The 18,352-nt window shown below is 47.3% G+C and overlaps 1 protein-coding gene across 6 annotated transcripts in view; it reads right to left on the bottom strand.

Annotated features, from left to right (window-relative positions):
• KALRN (kalirin, RhoGEF kinase) overlaps positions 1-18,352 on the bottom strand; it is a 750,361-nt gene that overhangs the window by 200,860 nt on the left and 531,149 nt on the right. For all 6 annotated transcript variants that reach the window (XM_019553787.1, XM_019553783.1, XM_019553780.1 and 3 more), the window contains exons 28-33: positions 13,911-14,003; positions 11,431-11,542; positions 8,585-8,775; positions 8,118-8,219; positions 5,845-5,987; positions 3,660-3,762 (exon numbers count right to left, since the gene is read on the bottom strand). In XM_019553787.1, coding sequence (XP_019409332.1) covers positions 3,660-3,762; positions 5,845-5,987; positions 8,118-8,219; positions 8,585-8,775; positions 11,431-11,542; positions 13,911-14,003 — 744 coding nt within the window. The remainder of the gene's footprint in view (positions 1-3,659; positions 3,763-5,844; positions 5,988-8,117; positions 8,220-8,584; positions 8,776-11,430; positions 11,543-13,910; positions 14,004-18,352) is intronic.

The following is an 18,352-nucleotide window of genomic DNA, read 5'->3' as shown; positions in this document are numbered from 1 at the left end:
GCGTATGCTGTAGGGTGCACATCAAGGTATGGGGGCTAGTAGGGGACCTCTGGGAGTAGCACGGACTAAAACGGCAGTTAAACAGGGTTGCCAACCCAAAACTTTTTTATGGCAAACTTGTTACTGACAACCAATTTTTTTAAAAACTTTTTTACTATAGTTGCTTTTAAACCCTTACATTAGAAACCAGCCCGTCTAATTGGGGCCTGGCAGAGCATGGCAAAACAGTTCTGTAATGCAGATTAGTAGAACCGTGTCAGTAAAAGGTTCTTGGATAGATGCGATATCTTTTATTAGGCCAACTAAATAGTTGGAAAAAATGTTCTTTGCAAGCTTTCGGGCACAAACACCCTACTTCAGGCATAGGGAGAGTCAGTCAGAAATTTGCAGATTGTCAGCAAAAACATTTTCTTGGATTGGCAACCATGGCTGGCATGCAAGGCTACTCTGCATTCAGATCTAGTACGTGGGGCTGAGCTTGTGTGCGGGACCTGATCTGGTACACAGGGCTGGACACAGCACGCGGGGTCACACCACCAGAAGAGATGGCACGCAAAGCCAGGCTGGCATGCAGGGTCACACCCAAAAACCAACCTTGCACGCCAACTAGATCCAGCTAGACTGACTCTGCCCATGCACCTCTCATCTGGCCCGCAGAGTAGTAAGGCTGAACACCATTTTAAAAAATGGTATTACATACTGGGGCCTGAGTAGGGCTGTTATCTGCAGCTTGTGAATTCATTATAGTGCATGTGTTACAAAGTGTGCTCAAGTGCCACAAGCTATACCAGTGTGCTGGGATCACACTTGAAGGCAGTTCCAGCTTCTTTAAGATCTTGTTAGACAGCTCAAAGTGATGACACTCCAAGGCGGGATTATCTTTGATCCGTCCTATCCAGCTTGCGTTACACAACGATGGGTAAACTAGCCTCAGTCTCTCCAACCACTACCCCTTTCATTAGAGATTCACACAAGAATAGAAACCAAGACTTTCCAGGTCTATGGCAAGAGAAGGCTGAGAGGTGATCTTGTGGCTGCCTACATATTCACTGGGTGAGGTGGGGTGGGGGGAAGCAAGGAACAGGAGAATAAGAGATGCTCTGTTTACCAGGGCACCCCTTGGAGTAACAGCAACACCCCTTGGATGGACAGCAGATTTAGGGTGGACATCAGGAAGAGCTTCTTTATGGTAAGGGTTGCCAGAATCTGCAATGGGCTTCCAGGGGAGGCTAGACATGCACCTGCCCGGGGTCATCTGACCCCAGCGCTCTTTCCTGCCCTGGGCAGGGGGTCGGACTCGATGACCTACTGAGGTCCCTTCCGACCCAAACATCTATGAGTTATAGCCTCACAGCAGATCTCCTATGAGACAAACACCCACATGTGAGGTGCGGAGGGCTATTTAGAGCCCCAGGCTAAATCCCACAAGCACTGGGAAAGTTTCCTACCTCAGACTGGTCGGTACTGGAGGGGCTAAGCCCTGGTATTGCCTCTCCTTACCCAGAAGCTCCTGACAGCAGGTCCAGATTCAGGCTCAAAGGGTTGGTTTTTAATGTATCAGGATGTGGAAAAAATGAAAACAGGGCGAAATGGAGAGTTCTATCCAATTTCCTTAGAACACAGTGACTTAATGGAGCAAGACGGAGGCTAAATCCTCTTCCTCTTGCTTCCACAATTTATCATCCTGAACATTAAGGATTGAAACCCTTTAGTGGGGCTTGGCTTTGTGTCTACAGCTCTGATTCAATACAGCACTGAGGCAAGGTGTACACTGTAAACTGACTTTTTGCTTGGCAGCAACCTTAAGCATGCTGCACGTTGAAGCTATGAACACAGCAGCCAAGTGTGCATAGGACTGCGGGTGGGTTAATTTAGGGGTGAGCCAATTCATCCCATCCCTCAGTCGTACTAGAGCAGTGGTTTTCAACCTTTTTTTCATTTGTGGACCCCTAAAAATTTTGGAATGGGGGTGTGGAGCTCTTTGGAAATTTCAGACGGAGGTGTGGACCCTTTGAAGTGTAAGTGTGGGTATTCAGCTGTTTCAGATTGATCACAGTCCTCTTTCATGGAGCCCTGAGACATAGTCTGCAGAGCCTCACGGGTCTGCAGACCACAGGTTGAAAACTGCTGTGCTGACCACTGCACTGTTTATCCTGCTTCTAGTTTGAGAGGCAGTCTTCATGCCGAAACACAGCATGTCTGGAGGTACCAGCAGGCACAACAGGTTGTGCAGGCATGGCCTTAAACGCATATTTAAATTTAGACCTCTTCCTACTGAGCAGTGCTTTTGAACATGTACTTAACTGTATGCACATCCCTAAGTCACATTAGGACTTAGACATGCGCTCCAGCGCTTTGCTAAATCAGACCCTTTCTCAAGAATAACACAGATGAATTGCATTTGGAAGCAACGGCCTTCTTGTGCAGAATTGCAAAATTAAATATGTATAAAGCAAAGAAGTAAAACCATATTCTCCACCACCCAACAAAGTACTTGTGCGGGTTTACAAGGGCCTTTGGAACACGGGCAGGCTACATTATCATCTGATTTGCATTACTGGTGGAAAAAGCACATAACTACATTGGATTGTGCCTTTAAGGTAAACATAACTTATTACCTTGGGACTTATGTATAAAGGTTATTGATTTACAATTCGTTCATGTTTCCAGGCCCAGCTCAGGTGTACCAGAGCTCAGTTGTGAGCTTGACAGTCACAAATACAAGGTCTACAGCTGCAAAAGCACTCTCTGCTCAACATCACTGGCAGCTTATCTGAACCACTGACAAAAGGATCCAACTCCGGGTGATCCTAGAGAAAGCATTGTTTTGCCCATTTGCATTCGTAAAAACAGGGATAAATCTCTTGATGGATACAAGAACTGCAATGAAGGTGAGCTCGAATACCTGATTATTAATGTTACATTTCTGTTGAATTAGTGCTTCTACACTGAGACTTCTGAGTGACTGGAAGTGTAGCTGGAGATCACAGAGGGAAGAACTGGGGTGACATACCAGTCCTCATAGTGGGATGTAAATGCTCAGATCATTCAATAAACAGGACAACAGATCATACGCACAAGCCAACAATATACAGGATTATAATGGAATATAATGAGCCACAAAAGTGCTATCAATGTGCTGTACCATATGTTCAAGAGGAAAGGATTCCAGCATCGTTCTCTTTGGATATGAGTCTCAAAACCGGAGTGTTAGTTGCCCCAGCGTGTCATCTCATTACATTTACTGCTGCCTGTGCACCCGTGGTCCTTCCAACAGAATTTTACTGGAGCTCAGGTGGGATTTACGGAAGATAGCACACTTCCTGGTGACTGACAATCTGCCTCACTTTGGCACAGTGCTAATAAGAAAAAAATAAAAAGCTGTAGGCTGTATTTTTTTTAGAGCCAATTCAAACTCAAAGTTTTGGCAGAAGCTGTGCTTCAAAGACACCAACACTTGGAAGCAAACAATGTACTGCAACAGAGATGAGGAATGCCTTCGTAGGCTAGCCTATACGATTTCAGCAAGTGGATTCACAGCTGTAATTGCAACTAAAAGCCCCACATGAATGGTGATTGATTTTTGTCTTCTATTTGACTCATATCCTAAATTGCCCTGGGGGAACTGACTTCTGTGTATGTTCAGAGGTAAAGCCTACCTTATCACTGTCCACTGTGTTTTGTGAGGTCCTGGATGCAATGGAAATGGTGTCGGGCTGACTGCTACCATCCCCTTGGCTGTCCGCATCTTCTATTCCATCTCTGCAGGGAGGCAATGGGAAAACAACCTGGTTTAAACTAGCCCCGAGGAGCACAAAACGTTGTAGCTGGACCTGAGAAGTGCCGACTCAGCACATTAGAGCAAGATTGGTGCAAAGATTACCCCACTGATAGAATTTGTGTTACTGCCCGCCGTGTAATTTAAAATGACGTCGCTTCTGCCATAGGGTTAGGATTAGCACATAATGACTAGGTTGCTGGAAGCACAGTGGCCATTGCTTGAATATTTACAGCAGCCAAGGCCCATGTTCCTAGGAATAGCTCCATAATGAAGGTGCAAGGCAGATATTTCACTCAACTTAGATTTCTCACTTAACCAAAACAAGTCATCCAAATTATAGCATTGCTGTTTGTTACCCTGCATGGAAATGGCCTTTCTGCAGCCTCACGGTAACCCACATTTTCAGGGATTTAAAAACAAGCCATGAAGATGATAGGATTGTCTTTCAGACGATAAATAAAGAAACTATAGATCAGTCTCGCTGGCAGGGAGCATCTCTTTCTTGCCTGAAATTCCTTTTCTTTTGCATTTCTGGTTTCTCTGCCGCTCTCAGTTTTGAAGAAAGTCTTTGTTGAAACAAGTAGTCAAGAAACAATCCTTCTTCTGATAGTTCTGCTACATTTGGCTCGACTTTGGGGCCGCAAAAGAGAACTCCTAAGTCCTTGCATAATCTCACAAAAGTCTGTGATGAGAAAAATGACTTAGGCCCCTAGGAGCTGATCTGGGGTTCACTTTCCAGCTCTGCCACTGAGTTCCTGGAGGACCTTGAGCAAATCACTTTGCCTTTGGGTGCACAGTTCTACATCTCTAACAGGGGGATAATATCACTAGCCAAGGTCATGGGAAGTTATGATGGTAAGTACACTAAATATTTATGAGATGCTCGAATCCCACTGTGATAGGGGCCATGAAAAGCACAAAAACATACTGCTTCTGTATGTACTCATAGAGTCTAGGTTTGAGGATCTTAACTGTGGGAGGGAGCCTCCATTAGCACAACACTGGAAATGGTTTAATTCATGTAATATATCTAATCAAGTATTCAAAATAGTCTGCAAAGTCTTGTTATTTCTCAGGGTCTAAACCAGCTCATCCTTGATAGTGAAATGAATATTCTCAAGTTCATCCACATACTTATGCTTTTCACTGGCTAGCAGCACAAGAAACTGTATTCCTTTCCTTTGTTCAAATACTTGATTGTGACAATCTGCTTGGGGCAACATCAGCATGAGAAATATCCTTTGATTTAATTGAGAATTCATATTCTGTTCTAGCAGTTAATTCATTACTTGATTGCGAATAGTTCAGGACCGGGGAGATGGTACATATTTTTGCATAAATGTTGCCTGACTAGCTTCCACACAAAAAGGTTTCATGAAGTTTGCCCAGAATTTCACGGACAGAAAAATAGCCAAATTTGTGGAAAGAGGGTTTAACTGCAGTATAAATTCTAAGTGAATCCAGTGCAGGGATGGGCAAAATGCAGCCCACGGGTCGGATGCCGTCCTCCAGGCCATTCTGTTCGCCCCACGGGGCCCCCCCAAAAATGTAGAAAATTAATATTTATCTGCCTCTGGCTGCCTGTCATGCGGCCCTCAATGGCTTGCCAAAACTCAGCAAGTGGCCCTCCGCCCAAAATAACTGCCCGCCCCATATCCAGTGAAAAACGAAAGGTGATTATACACATATGGGGAGGCTGTTCCAGTGCGCTGTAATTACAGCACTTCAGAGCAAACTTGATTCATTAGCTAATTAGCATGCTAATTAGCGTGCTCCAGCCAGCCTTCGTGTCTCATGTATCAGTGCCCCCACGCTTCAAAATGGAGGCGGGGACGCTTGAATTAAAGCTCGTTCAATAAGCTCTAGTTTAAGCGCCCCCAGTGTGTTTTGGAAAGAGCTCAACTAATACTCTTTATTTTTTTCGTTTGTACAGATCAAGCTGTTTACAGATCCTCTAGTCGAAGGACTAATGGGAGCAAACCTGCTCTGGTGAAGTAAGTAATCCCACCAGAAACTGGACACACAACGCATCAGAGAAGGCTGGCTGGCAAGATGGAGGTTACCTTTTACTGTTGTTTCTCTGCTTTGCTGGTGTCTTTGGGAGCTGGATTGGTTCCTTCAAAGCTCCTTTCAAATGGATAATCCTTTCCTGAATGACTTCCCGGATATTTTTGATCCATTCCTGTTTTGTTTCAATACTGGATGCCTAAAGTCCCAAAAGCAAAAGAAGACACACTTTATTATATATTTGGCATGTTTTCCCCCATATGGAGAAAAGCCTTGATTTGGTACTGCAAATGTATGATTAATTGTTCTATCGTCTTGAGATACTTAGTAAACTCCACAGAACTGGAGGTGTATTTTTATCAGACCTACTGCTTGGCAAGTAAGAGCAGAAGCAGTTAAGCTTTGGATATGTATATTTAATACTAAAAATACAACATGTTGCATGGAGGGAAAATGAGTTATCAGTGTAGAGTTAGGGTTTCTCAAAGGTAAGTGTTTGTTTAAACATCAGTTAACATACGTGACTATCCTGTGTGTAGGCTTGGCGAAAAGCACAACTGCTAACAAATCCAGTGGTAATGAACTGAGCACAATCACAGTCCTCATGGCGATGCAACGTGAAGTCAGAAGACTTGCAGCCTCTCAATGCAATGATTGCAATGGGCAGAGGACTGCAGTGAAACTGGGTAGCCACAGAAGTTGACCCCCTTGATCCATGTTATAGTACAAGTTTCCCTCGATTTACACAGTACATGTGTTCCCAGAGAACAGCGCAAAAATCAAATTCACATACAGCAAACCCACTTTACAGTGTCATAAATAGGGATAGGTTCCCATGCCGGTGAGAGAGGGAGGGAGGGAGGGAGTGAGGCTGGGACTAGGGAAGGGGTGCCGCTCCTGGGCTGCACAAGGCAGCAAGACAGAGGGAACAGAGGCACTCACCCCAGCCCCAGCTGCAGCGGCCCTGGTGTCAGCTGCTCCCGGGGCCGCTCCAGCATGGGCTGGGGTGAGTGCGGACCGGCAGAGCCCCTGGTTCCCTCTAAGGTGCACACGTAGGTGGCTGCACACAAGTAAAATTGTGGCCGCGCACCAGGAGAGGCTGGGGCAGGGGGCTGGCATGGGCTTTGCCTGCCCTGGGGAAGTGCTTCGCTCCCCCGCATCAGGGCTGGGGTGTGCAGCACTTCCCCGGAGCCAGCGGAGCCCATGCCAGCCCCCCCCAGCCTCCATCCTTGCCTTGCCTCACCTCGGGGAGGAGCTGCTGCCTGCCCCGAGCGAGGCTCCGCTGGCTCCAGGACACTGTTCCCTCCCCCGCATCGCCTCGGGAAGCAAGGAGGCACGTGGCGTCAGGGCTGGGGAGGAAGCAGTGTCCTGGAGCCGGTGAAGCCTCACCGGGGCAGGCAGTGGCTCCTTCCTGAGGTGAGGCAAGGCAGGGATGGAGGCTGGGGCAGGGACTGGCACGGACTCCGCCAGCTCCGGGGAAGTGCTGCATTCACTGTCCCTGATGCAGGGGAGCGGAGCACTTCCCTGTGCCAGGCCCTGGCCCCAGCCTCCAGCCCCCAGCTCCCAGCATCCAGCCCCAGCTCCAGCCCCCAGCCCCCTTCAGTAAGTGTCCCACACCAGACTGAGGCGGTGTGCTCACATACCAAGGCAGCGCGCTCACGGACCGCTGCTCCTTAGAGGGAACACTGGAAGAGCCCCAGGGGTTTGGGGGCATGGTGCAGGCAGCTGGTGTTGGCTACTCCTGGGACCAGGACGAGTGCCGTGTCCCGTGCCCGCCAGGGCTCTGCTTGTCTGCACTCACCCCGGCCTGTGCTGGAGCGGCCCCAGGAGCAGCCGACACCAGCTGCCTGCACCAGGGCAGGGTGCAGCCTAGGAGCAGAGGGGAGTGTGGACAAGCCAAGCCCTGGGCAGTGCAGGACACCGCACCCACCCCAGAGGCCAGGTGTGGGGGGGTCAGGGGGAGCACAGCGCAGCCAGCCGCCCCCGGGACGAGCAGGGCCATGGCCCTTTCCCCTCCCCCACAGGCTTACCTGCTTGGGCAGGGGGGGACTTCAATGCTGATTGCATAGGAGTGAATTTACCTCACATACAACAAATTATGGGTCTAAATATGTTCACTGCATAAGAGCAAATTTGCATATGAAGAACCTGCAGGTTGAGGGAAACCTGTATTAGAGAGAAATCTGCCCCAGCTTGTAGACAAAAGTCTTTTGATAGCACTGAGAACCATCAGGATGTGTCGAAGGGAAGAACCTGACCTCCCATCAGCATTCGAAAGTCCCTGAAGTTAATGCTTTGCAGGCAAATAAACCAAGCCCAAAAGACTTACCTTCAACACTGTTTTATTGTCTGAAGATGGTGTCCGCCCAGACCACAAGGCAAACTTACAGGGATCTCCTTCAACATGCTCTGTCACTCCCAGTTCTGAGGTCTAGGAGAGAAGAAGTGATTGGAGAAACGACTTTGTGACTGAAGCATTTTGGTTTCAAAAACTTTTACACCGAGAACTTGTCTCTTTTGGTATGCTGCGCCCTGGTGAAATCAGTGCAAGCCCAGCAATGGCTGCCAGGCAGAGGTGTCCGATTGGCTCAGATGACCCCCACCCACACACTCCTTTTTAACCTTTCCAGAAACACTCCAAGTCCAATCGGGCTTTGCAAGTCCCGATGAGATTCAAGCTGCTGATCCAGGTGCGTATGCGATCCAAACCTGATGCAGAAAGCAGCAAGCCACCCACTACCACCCCTACAGACAAACAGTGCGAGTCCAGAATATTTTCGTGCCGGGCAGACCTACCAGTAATTTGTTCTTGTAAACATATTTCGTGTGTCCTGAAGAATCTTTGATCTCCTTGCTAAAAACCAAAGAGATTTCGAACAGGAACAAGTGCCTCTCCCGGCCTTTCCGAATGAGAGACTTGGGGTCCCACACCTGGAAGGAATCCTGCAGAATCAGCTCTCCCTGAACGTCCAGGTTCTCATCAAATCCTAAAGGAAACACACAAAATGTTTTAGCCAGGGTTTGTTCCTGGATCCATGTTTTCACTGCTCAACAAAGCAAACCTAGAGTGTTAGGGAAATCTTGAACTACTGGGTCACTCCTTGCAATACAACTCATTCTTGAAGGGACATTGTGAAGAGGAAGTATCATGGGCAATACGTCCCCTGCTTTATTCTTTACCACCAGGGACTTAATTATTTCAGTGGTGCTTTGTATATCACATGTACCAGGCAAAAATGTACCACTGTGACTGTGGATGGGGTAATATAAATGAGACGAAGATAAACGTGTGCAAAATGTCAATGGTTCTCCAACTGCGTGTTGGGGAGCAATGCAGGGCAGGGATAGCCAACCCACACGCGGCACTGGAAACCTCTGCGTGGGGCAAATGGCAAACCGGGGAGGAGACATGCAGCGCAGTGGCAGACAGGGCAGGGAGCAAAAAGCAGAGCAGCAGATCAAGCAGGGAGCACAGGGCAGGAAGCACAAAGCAGAGCGGACGGGGGAAGAGAATAAGAGTGGCACTTCAGGAAGGTGCCGGGCTAACCTGGTGAAAAGTCTGGCCCCCACTGACACAGGGAATCCTGTGTGTGCCATCCCTGTCTTGCAATTCACACTGGAAAGACTTCGGTGGTGAACGCTGCCCTATGTGGCAGTACAGGGCATTATATTTACTTTCAAGAGCAAATTGGATGCTTATCTTGCTGGGATCCTATGACCCCAGCTGACTTCCTGCCCTTCGGGCGGGGGGCTGGACTCGATGATCTCCCGAGGTCCCTTCCAGCCCTGATATCTGTGAAATCTATGAAATCTATATCTTGCCATTGCCTCTTAAACCAACAATGGACAAATATGGTCTTTTCTGATATGACAGCAGTGTAAATCAGGTGCAACTGCACTGAATAAATGGGACTAAATTATTATAAATTGGGTGGGATATCAGAATCAAGCAGAGGTTTAGTTTAGAAAAAAAAAATCACCTTTTCATACACTTGTCACAACCTTAGACCAACTATCCATAGTTCTCAACTCACTCCCAGTTGACTAGAGCTCTCCTAGGAACCAATTCTCTTACTGTATTTTCTTGCATGCCACGTGTCCCCAGATAAGACGTGCACCTTGTTCTTTGGAAAGTCCAACGTAGAAAAAAAAGATTTTTCTAGACTCAGGGTATAGGGCTGGCTTTTTCATAGAGAGGCTGTGCTGCAAAACAGCTGCCAGCTTGTCTCGCAGCCAGCAAGATGAGCCAAGCTATGCAAGGCTTGACACTGGCCTGCACTCTCCTTGCTGGCTTGTTGAGAAAGGAGCTGGAAGCCATCTTGCAACACAGCATCTTCACGCTTCCGTTCCAGTGACAGAAATCACCTTCTCTGCTTAAGATACGCACCCCAATTTTGGCCAGCTGACTTTTGGGGAAAAGGTACCTATGGTTTTGCAAGGAAACACAATATTTGGGCAATTTTGTTTTTGCTAGGCACCAGAATGAGAGTATGGACGGAAGCAATATTAACACGGGTGTAGTGGGAATTGCGCTAGTATAAAAGAGTAGTTTAACAATTTGCCTGGTCTGTCTGCTAAGATAACTTTACCATACCTGGTAAGGTATTATCCTTGAAAGAACCAGGACAAAACACTATTGGTATAAGCTATACTGGTTTAGTTTCTGTCTGGCTAGGTACGCAAACAGGCTCCAATTTGCCCCCCTCTGCTTGGTGGCAAGGTACCGTCACAGCCATGTACTACGTAATAGCTACTGGGATAATTTCATGTCTGTTTGTTCCTACTCCTGGTGTAATCTACTTCAGTCCACAAATGGATAGAAATTACACCAGAGCATGGGTTCATTAGTCCAGGCCCTGATAAACATTCAAGCCTTAAAGCTCCTCAGAAAAGTTTGGCTTAGATTTTACTGTCAAAACAGGGAGCTTTCAAGGTGTTCTCACTCCTTCAGACCAGTGTGCCAACTGGTTATTTTCAACCACCCAGGCATGGCACACTTTATAGCTCGAAGTGGCATAGTCCTTGTATCTTTTGTTTCAGTACTCTTCTTCTTTGTCAGTTCTGCCCAGATCCAGAAGGGAAATGATTTTGCCATTCTGGGACAATTCTGAAACTATCAAAAAATAGTCCTGTCCAGAAAATTCAAAATCTTGCAAATTTTAATCAACCAAAAAAAAAACAAAAACATTTGGGGCCATTTAAAATGTTTCATTTTTGTAATTTTGAAACACTGTTTTCATGTTGACTTTTCTTTTGCAATGTATTCTTTAATATAAATATCCTTTTTGTAAAAAAGAAAAGAAAATTGCTTCGAGTCAAACCCCCTTCCCCAAACTTTTAATTTGGAAAGTGTTAAAACATTGTAAAACTCATCCACAATATCTTTTAGGAGAACACTTTTGCTTTCAGTGAGTGGGAATTTGTGGCAAGGAAAAAGCTTCACTGAAATATCTGGATCAGCTCTTGCCCTGACAAGCCTTTCAGAGAAATCTCCCAAGGAGCTGGGATGCAGCAGAGACCCGGAGGACCAGTCAGCCGTCAAAAGCCTGGCACTGCAAACTCTGAACCAGGACCTCTGCCCGAGACATTCGGGACTCATTCATGCGCAGCTTCCCCCCCTCAGAACTGCCGGAGTCAGCTACCTTCCAGCATGCTGACATGCATGGCATCATTGGCTTTCTTAGGGACGCTAAGCATTACTTCTAGGCCATCTTTGAGTTCCCCTTTGCCTTCTTCACAGCATGTTAACAGCTCCTGAGGAAAAAAAAAAACCAGAATATATACAAATAAGCTCCATGCAGGAGGTTGCACATTCTCACTTCTTAGATTCAGGTTGCATTTCCACACCTAAAGCCTGGTCTCCTTGCAGGGGTTTAATAGCTTCCACTAAAGAAGGGATTTCAAATTAATGTCCTTAGAGCTACTACAAATGGTTATGTGGGCATTCAGAAATTGATATTAACCTGGTGGAAACTCACCAGAAACTTTAGAAGTACAAGACAATTAACCTCTCTGAAATCAAATAAGAGTGTGCACACACAGGTTTAGCTAAGCTGATTTAACTAAACTGGTTTAATTCAGGCTGTGTCCACACTACAAGCTTTAGCCAGCAGAACAGGCCAAGCAGGAGAACGAAGAGGTGTGCTCAGTGTGCCTACATCAACAGAAGAGCCCAATGGACAGTCATACCAGCAACACTGCTATAATTGGTATAGTTTCTCTGTTACTCATATCATTTCTTTTGCTTGTGGGCAGTGGTTTTATCATACAGGTGCAAAGCCCAGGCTTCCCAGCACACCTGTGTCCACTATGCCACAGCTTTGCAGGGATAACCTACCAGTATTTCCACACCTGCACATACTCCACGGTTGTGTATGCTACCTGAGGATCAGCTGAGGGAGCATGGGAGTGAAGCTCACCATGGCTGCTCCATGCATACTACACCCAGGAAAGGCCGTCTCAGTGCAGCACGGGTTGCAAACAAAGAACCCTGCTCTGTTAGAAGTGGCTCAGGGTTGGATACAGAGGGAGTGGGGGGCATATACACCCACTTTTGATCTGGACTATGCTGCAGGAGCCTCTGGGGACTTTTATAAAATCCCCAAACCACACAAAAATCCCCTCTCTTCCCCTTTCCCTTCTCCCCTGCCTGCTGCTGATGCTTTCTTCACTGTCCTGGGGGCAGGGGAAGCTTCAAAGCTGCTCCTGCCAGCTCCATCCAGGCTGCACGGGGGCTAGGCTCAGCGCCAGCAGTGTGCCTTTGAGCGGAGGGGATCCTTACTTGCTTTGGGGACTCTGAAAATGTCTGCAGGGGGTCCTCTGGCATGCTCTGCTGCAACTAGTGGGGAAGGAACTGGGAGCAGATATGCAGCCACCCTTGCAGCACAGGTGGCTACTCCCACAGACTCTTTGCCAAATCCTGGATCTGTCCCTGGAGTGGCTACATTGCATCATCAATTTGAAGGATAACGCAAGTGGAGTGTGCATGGCAAATTATGCTGCAACACTTCCAAATGTAGTTCTCAGGCAGTGCCAGAACGGCTTAAATTCATTCATGGCCATAAGGCTGCAGTTGTTTGCTTACTACCAGAGAGGTTCTTCCAGCTGTTTTTTGCCTGAAGGTAGGGTGTCCCAATTAGAGTTATACATAGCACAATCTCTTGCGAGTTGGAGCTCACTTCAGATAACAGCTAGACAAGTTAGGCACACAAGTCAGTGTTTTTGCAAAAGACTTGCCCAACCTAAGTTCATTTCACAAGTAATGGAAACTTTCCATTGTGTTTCCACATTCAAATCCCAAAAGCTTTTTATTGGTATGTGAGCATATTCTCCTGAGACAGCTGCCAGCTTTTTCCAAAAAAATTGAGGCTGGTGCACAGCTTCCAAAAGGAGGCAGATGCTAGAAGGGGTCTCTGCCCAGAGCCAGGATAAGAGACAGATGTTTGGTATTCCTTAAAACATCTGAACTTTCCATTTTCCACCAAAACGTTGCAAAAAGCAAAGCAAGTATGAAAGAAAACAATTTTCTCTCCCTTGGCTCTCCCCTCTTCATTCCCTCTCCTCTTCAAAGCGCTCACTTCCCAGGTGCTCGACATTCATTCATAGTAGAGACTCAATCTCTCTCTCTTTTCCAGCTCAACACATCTTTTCTCCAGTGCTTTGCAGATTACAATTTGACTTCTTCACAGGGTTTTCCCACCCTTGCATTTTATTTTCCACTTTGTATCTTTACTCTTTCTGCAAGATATCTGTCTCTTCCGAAGTCAGCTTTTCTCCCTCAATTTATTTTTATATTAGTGTTTTCTCTGTCATTTCTCCATCCCGGTTACTCTCTACCATCAAATCCCTCCTGATTTCTGCACCCAGCCTCAGCTTGATCCAATGGCTAAAGTCAACTGGAGTTTTCTCATCACCTTCACTGAGGGTTCAAAATCAGGCAAATAGTCCCCTTCTCCTGCCACTTCTCCCTTGTGTCCCTTGGCCGTCTGAACATGGAGACGGCCTTCAGCTGCAGACTGGAGAAGGGCTGTGGCTGCTCGGACCTGCTTCCTACACAAGTTGCTGCATTTCTCTGTGACCCCAGTTGGACTATTTGGCTTCTCAGAATAGGTCATTGCCTCACCTTCAGTAAAAGCTGGTATTTGGTGATCCTCTGGACAGGCTTGATTAAATAGGAGGAGATGGAGTTGGCTAGACCATGTCTTTGCTGAATTTCCTACAGGAGACAACGAGATACGATTAAACACGTACACACAGAAAAAAAGTAACCTGATCCCTGATTTCACCCAATCCTTGACAGAACTAACTAGAACCAATTTTAACGCAGGTCCTTAATTTAGCTTCTTTCTTAGGTTCATGCACAAATAACATGGTTTGGCAAAGGGCAGCAATCTCCTCTCATCGTTTAGGTAGGCAGAACTGGGCAACCCCTCCAGCAAGGACCCTGTCGTGTAAATGATACAGTTTTGCCTCCAATGTACATTAACTGTCACATGAACTGTTTTTCCTTAGCTGGGAGGACTGAAATCAGATCCATAACTTTAAAGCTTGGGTTAATTTAATATCCAGGGGTGGATTATAGCTGCACTTCTTTGCATTGCTGTAGGCTTTTAGTTACTTCAGTTTTTTTTAGAAGTTTTTGGATTTCAAAAGAGGCAGACGGGTGCCCCGTGGGATTTTCAAAAATCCCACTGGGTTGCCAGGGTGCCTACCACAGTGAGAGTTAGAGACTGGTGTTTTTTTAAAATATCGCTCGTGCCCATCTGCATTTTGGGAACCTAGAAACCTTTAAATATTTGGCAGGATGCAGGAAGGAGCTATTTTAACTTGTCCCAGCCAGTCAGTCCCAAGGAACATTTAACCAAAGGAGGAAAGTGATAGCAAGTGAATCCTGACCTCTCCTCTCCCCAGCCCCTGACCCAGCCTTCCCAGAGCACATGTCCTCTGCTGGGGCACTATACGGAGATAGGTGTAGGGACTGGCTATACTGGCTCTCTGCCTCTGGGGGCTCCCCACTTCCAGGAGACTCTCTGGCCAGCTTCCAGTTATAGAAAATTGGGAGGGATTGGTAAGGACTGCAAGAGGTCATCTAGTCTGCTATTGCCCCAAGGTAGGATCAACCAGATTTAAACCCCTCCTCACAGGTGTGTTAGTGACTTCCAGTGATGGAGATTACACAAGCTCACTAAGCGATCTGTTCCACTGCTTGATTATCCTTGCTGCTAGCTTTTTCCTCATATTCAGTCTAAATAGCTCATTTCTGCAATTTAAGTCCATTACTGTAAGGTGGATACATAACTGTCTGGAGCATCACACTCAGCAAGTTGTCATCGATGGCTTAATTCTAGTTACAGGGGCAGTATCAAGTGGCCTTCCCCAAGGACTGTCCTGGGTTTGGTATTGTTTAAGATCTTCATTAATGATCTGGATGATGCGACTGAATGCACACTTAGCACATTTGTGGACGACAGCAAGTCGGGTAGAGCTGAAGATACTCTGAAGAATAAGGCCAGGGTCTAAAATAACTGGATAGACTAGAGGAATGGTTTGCAATCAACCAGATGCAATTCAGCAAAGGCAAGGGCAAGGTCCCTCACTTTGGATGGAATAAATGCAGGCACAGATACAGACTGAGGAATGACTGGCCAGGCTTCAGTACTGCAGAGAACCTGGGGGGTTACCGTTAACCATGAGCTGAATGGGTGAGATCCTGCACCCTTGTCTAGGCCCCAATGCAAATTAAATAGATTAGAGAGTCCCTAAAAACCTCAGTCCCCACTAAGAGAAGACAGACACAGTGGTAGACAGTAAGAAAGGTGTCTCCAGAGCCCCCTTCACAAGACGTGCATAAAATGCGTGCTGGAGATGGAGCTGGGAGCCGCAGGGGTGCATCAGCAAGGCAGGCACAAAACAGCGCCGTTGAGATTCTGGCCGTGCTGTATCCCACATGGCAAGCTCAGGGGGTTGCACCAACTTGGAGAGACCTTCAGCTCTCTAACAGTACATCTAAGCTGTAGGCTACAGTACAGCGTAGGTACCTGATCTAGACTTAAGTGACTGAGCCACGGAAGTCTAGAGCTGGCTAATTAACCCTGCTTCCGGGTTTAAAGCTAGCTCAGCTCTCTCTCCACTGTGCTGTAGTGCATTCCTGCAGTGCCCGGCAGGGTCCTGATGTAACACAGACCTTCCTAAGGTCAGGATAAAAGTCTTGTCTCAGGGATTCTTCGAGGGATGTCAGGACACTGCCCTGAAATTTGGGATTCTCCTGGAAAATTTGGGATGGTTGGTTGCTTTAGTTGGACTCATGAACGGCGCACGCCCCTGGAGGCTGGGAGGGCATGGTGACCGCAGCGGCGGTGGCATGGCAGTGGCGAGCGGGGAGCTCCTGCAGATGGCACTGGTGGTGTCAGCGGTGGACGGCAGGGATCGGCGACCGCCTGCAAACGCTGCTGATGGTGTCAGCGGTGAGAAGGGGCTGGCAAGCAGTGACTTCCCGCGGGCGCCACCAGCAGTATCGGCAGCGTCCAATTGCAGGGGGTGCACTGCCTATCTCAGGGAGCGCACGTGCACTTGCGTGCATCCCCTATGCGTCGCCAATGGTTGGACTCACCTTATGTTAAAGCAGGGGCCAGAGAGCAGCCCAGGGACAGGAGGAAGCATGGTGACAGAAAACCATTTTTATCTCCACTTCCCCTGGGCTGGACAGTCTACTATACCTCTAAAAGGTCCAAAACACAATGTCACCCAATGTCACGGATGCACTGAAACAAATGCAGATAGATGGCACGGCAGATGTGGACAGGCAAACATTTTTGTGATGTCAGAAAAGGTGCACAAATGGTGAAGTGAGGAATCCAAGCCTTTAGCCAGTGTGCAACGGCCGTCAGGAGTGAGGACAGGGCCTTAGCAGCTACTAAGCCACCATCGACAGCAGGACAGGAGCATAGATTTGCATCTTGAACTGGACTCCTGCAGCGCAGTGCTGTGTGTGGGGCACCATGGAGTCCACTTCCAGCTGCAGAGGGAGATTTTCCAATCGCCAAATATTTGTGAGGCATCTGTATTCTTCAAAGCATTCTCTAAAATGCCCAGCACTGCTGTTTCATGAAGAATTAAGAAGGGGGAGACACGGACCCTGCTTGCTCACCTCCCTCCTGAGGAACAACATCTCACATCGACTTCACCAGAGGCTGATCTTTTTCTATGATTTTGAGAAGAAAAATTGCAAGAGGGAAGAATGTAGGCAGCTACGCGAGTTAGATCCTCCCTGATTCATATGCTTTCTGTCTCCTGTGGATCACTCAGCCTGACCATGTGCCAGCCAATGTTATACCTGCCATACTTCAATACTCCCAGATGGGAAACGTGCTGACAGTAGCTTAAACATGAAAGCATCACTCCGATTTACCACTTAAATTACTTCAGAGTCAAGGATACAAGCTATGAAGTGGATGCAAGAGCAAATCAGGGCTGTTGGCAATGAACCAGTCTCAGTTGGTGGAAACTGGTGTAATGCCACTGACTTCTATGCTGTGCAGATCTCTACCAGTTGAATATACGAGACAATTCGTATTAATAGCCAGAAACAGCTATGCTATGAATTGCATTAGATTTGGAGTTGCATCATACAAATCTGTCAAGTCAAATCAGTGCTTTTTAAAGCCACTGGATGAAGACACCACACACAGCTTTAGTACTGTGGAATGGATTACTGTAATAAATATAAGAGAAAGGAATTTAAGACACAAAGTATAAGGGAGGGAATCAAATAAGCTGTGAGTGCTGTGGATTCCCTTCTAATTTTAAAAGAATAGGGTGCTGGTTTCAGTGTCCACGTCATATTCCAGGTGGGGTAACTATATTCTCTCCCTCTAGTCTTTGTGCCATTTCAGAATCAAGATGCCATTCTCTCCTGCTTTGTGATCTAAATAGCCAAGTCAATATGGGGCATTTATATAAGTGCTCTGGGAGGCTAGCAGGTTGGGTGGATCAGGATCTGACGAAGTTCAATGTCAAGAAATGTGAAGTGCTGCACCTCGGGATGAGCAACCCCCAACACACCTACAGGCTTGGCAGCGCCAAACTGACCAGCGCCACGAAAGAAAGGGACTGGGGGTAATAATAAACCACGGTATGAATATCAGCCAGCAGTGTGATGCTGTAGCCAGTAGGGCAAATAATACTCTGGCATGCATCAATCGATGCATCTCCAGCAAAGCCAAGGAGGTGATTCTTCTGCTCTACTCAGCGCTGGTGAGACCACAGCTGGAGGACTGCGTCTGGTTCTGGGCACTGCACTTAAACAAGGACGTGGACAAGCTTGAGCGAGTCCAGAGAAGGGCCACACATATAATCAGAGTCTTAAAAGGCAAGCCGTACGAGGAAAGGCTGAGGGGCCTGCGACTCTTCAGCCTGAGGAAAGGGGTCTGAGAGGGGACCTGGTAGCAACTCACTGCTACACTAGAGGAGTACATCAAGGGTTCGGTGAGCAACTGTTCACCAGGGCACCCGCGGGGAAAACCAGGAGTAACAGCCAAAAACTCCTGGAAGATCGATTCAGGCCCA

This window comes from Crocodylus porosus, unplaced genomic scaffold (assembly GCF_001723895.1).
Source record: "Crocodylus porosus isolate Cpor-Errol unplaced genomic scaffold, CroPor_comp1, whole genome shotgun sequence".
NCBI classification, from domain to species: Eukaryota; Metazoa; Chordata; order Crocodylia; family Crocodylidae; genus Crocodylus; species Crocodylus porosus.
The sequence above is the reverse complement of the archived record's forward strand: the minus strand, read 5'-3'. Positions and strand labels throughout refer to the sequence as shown.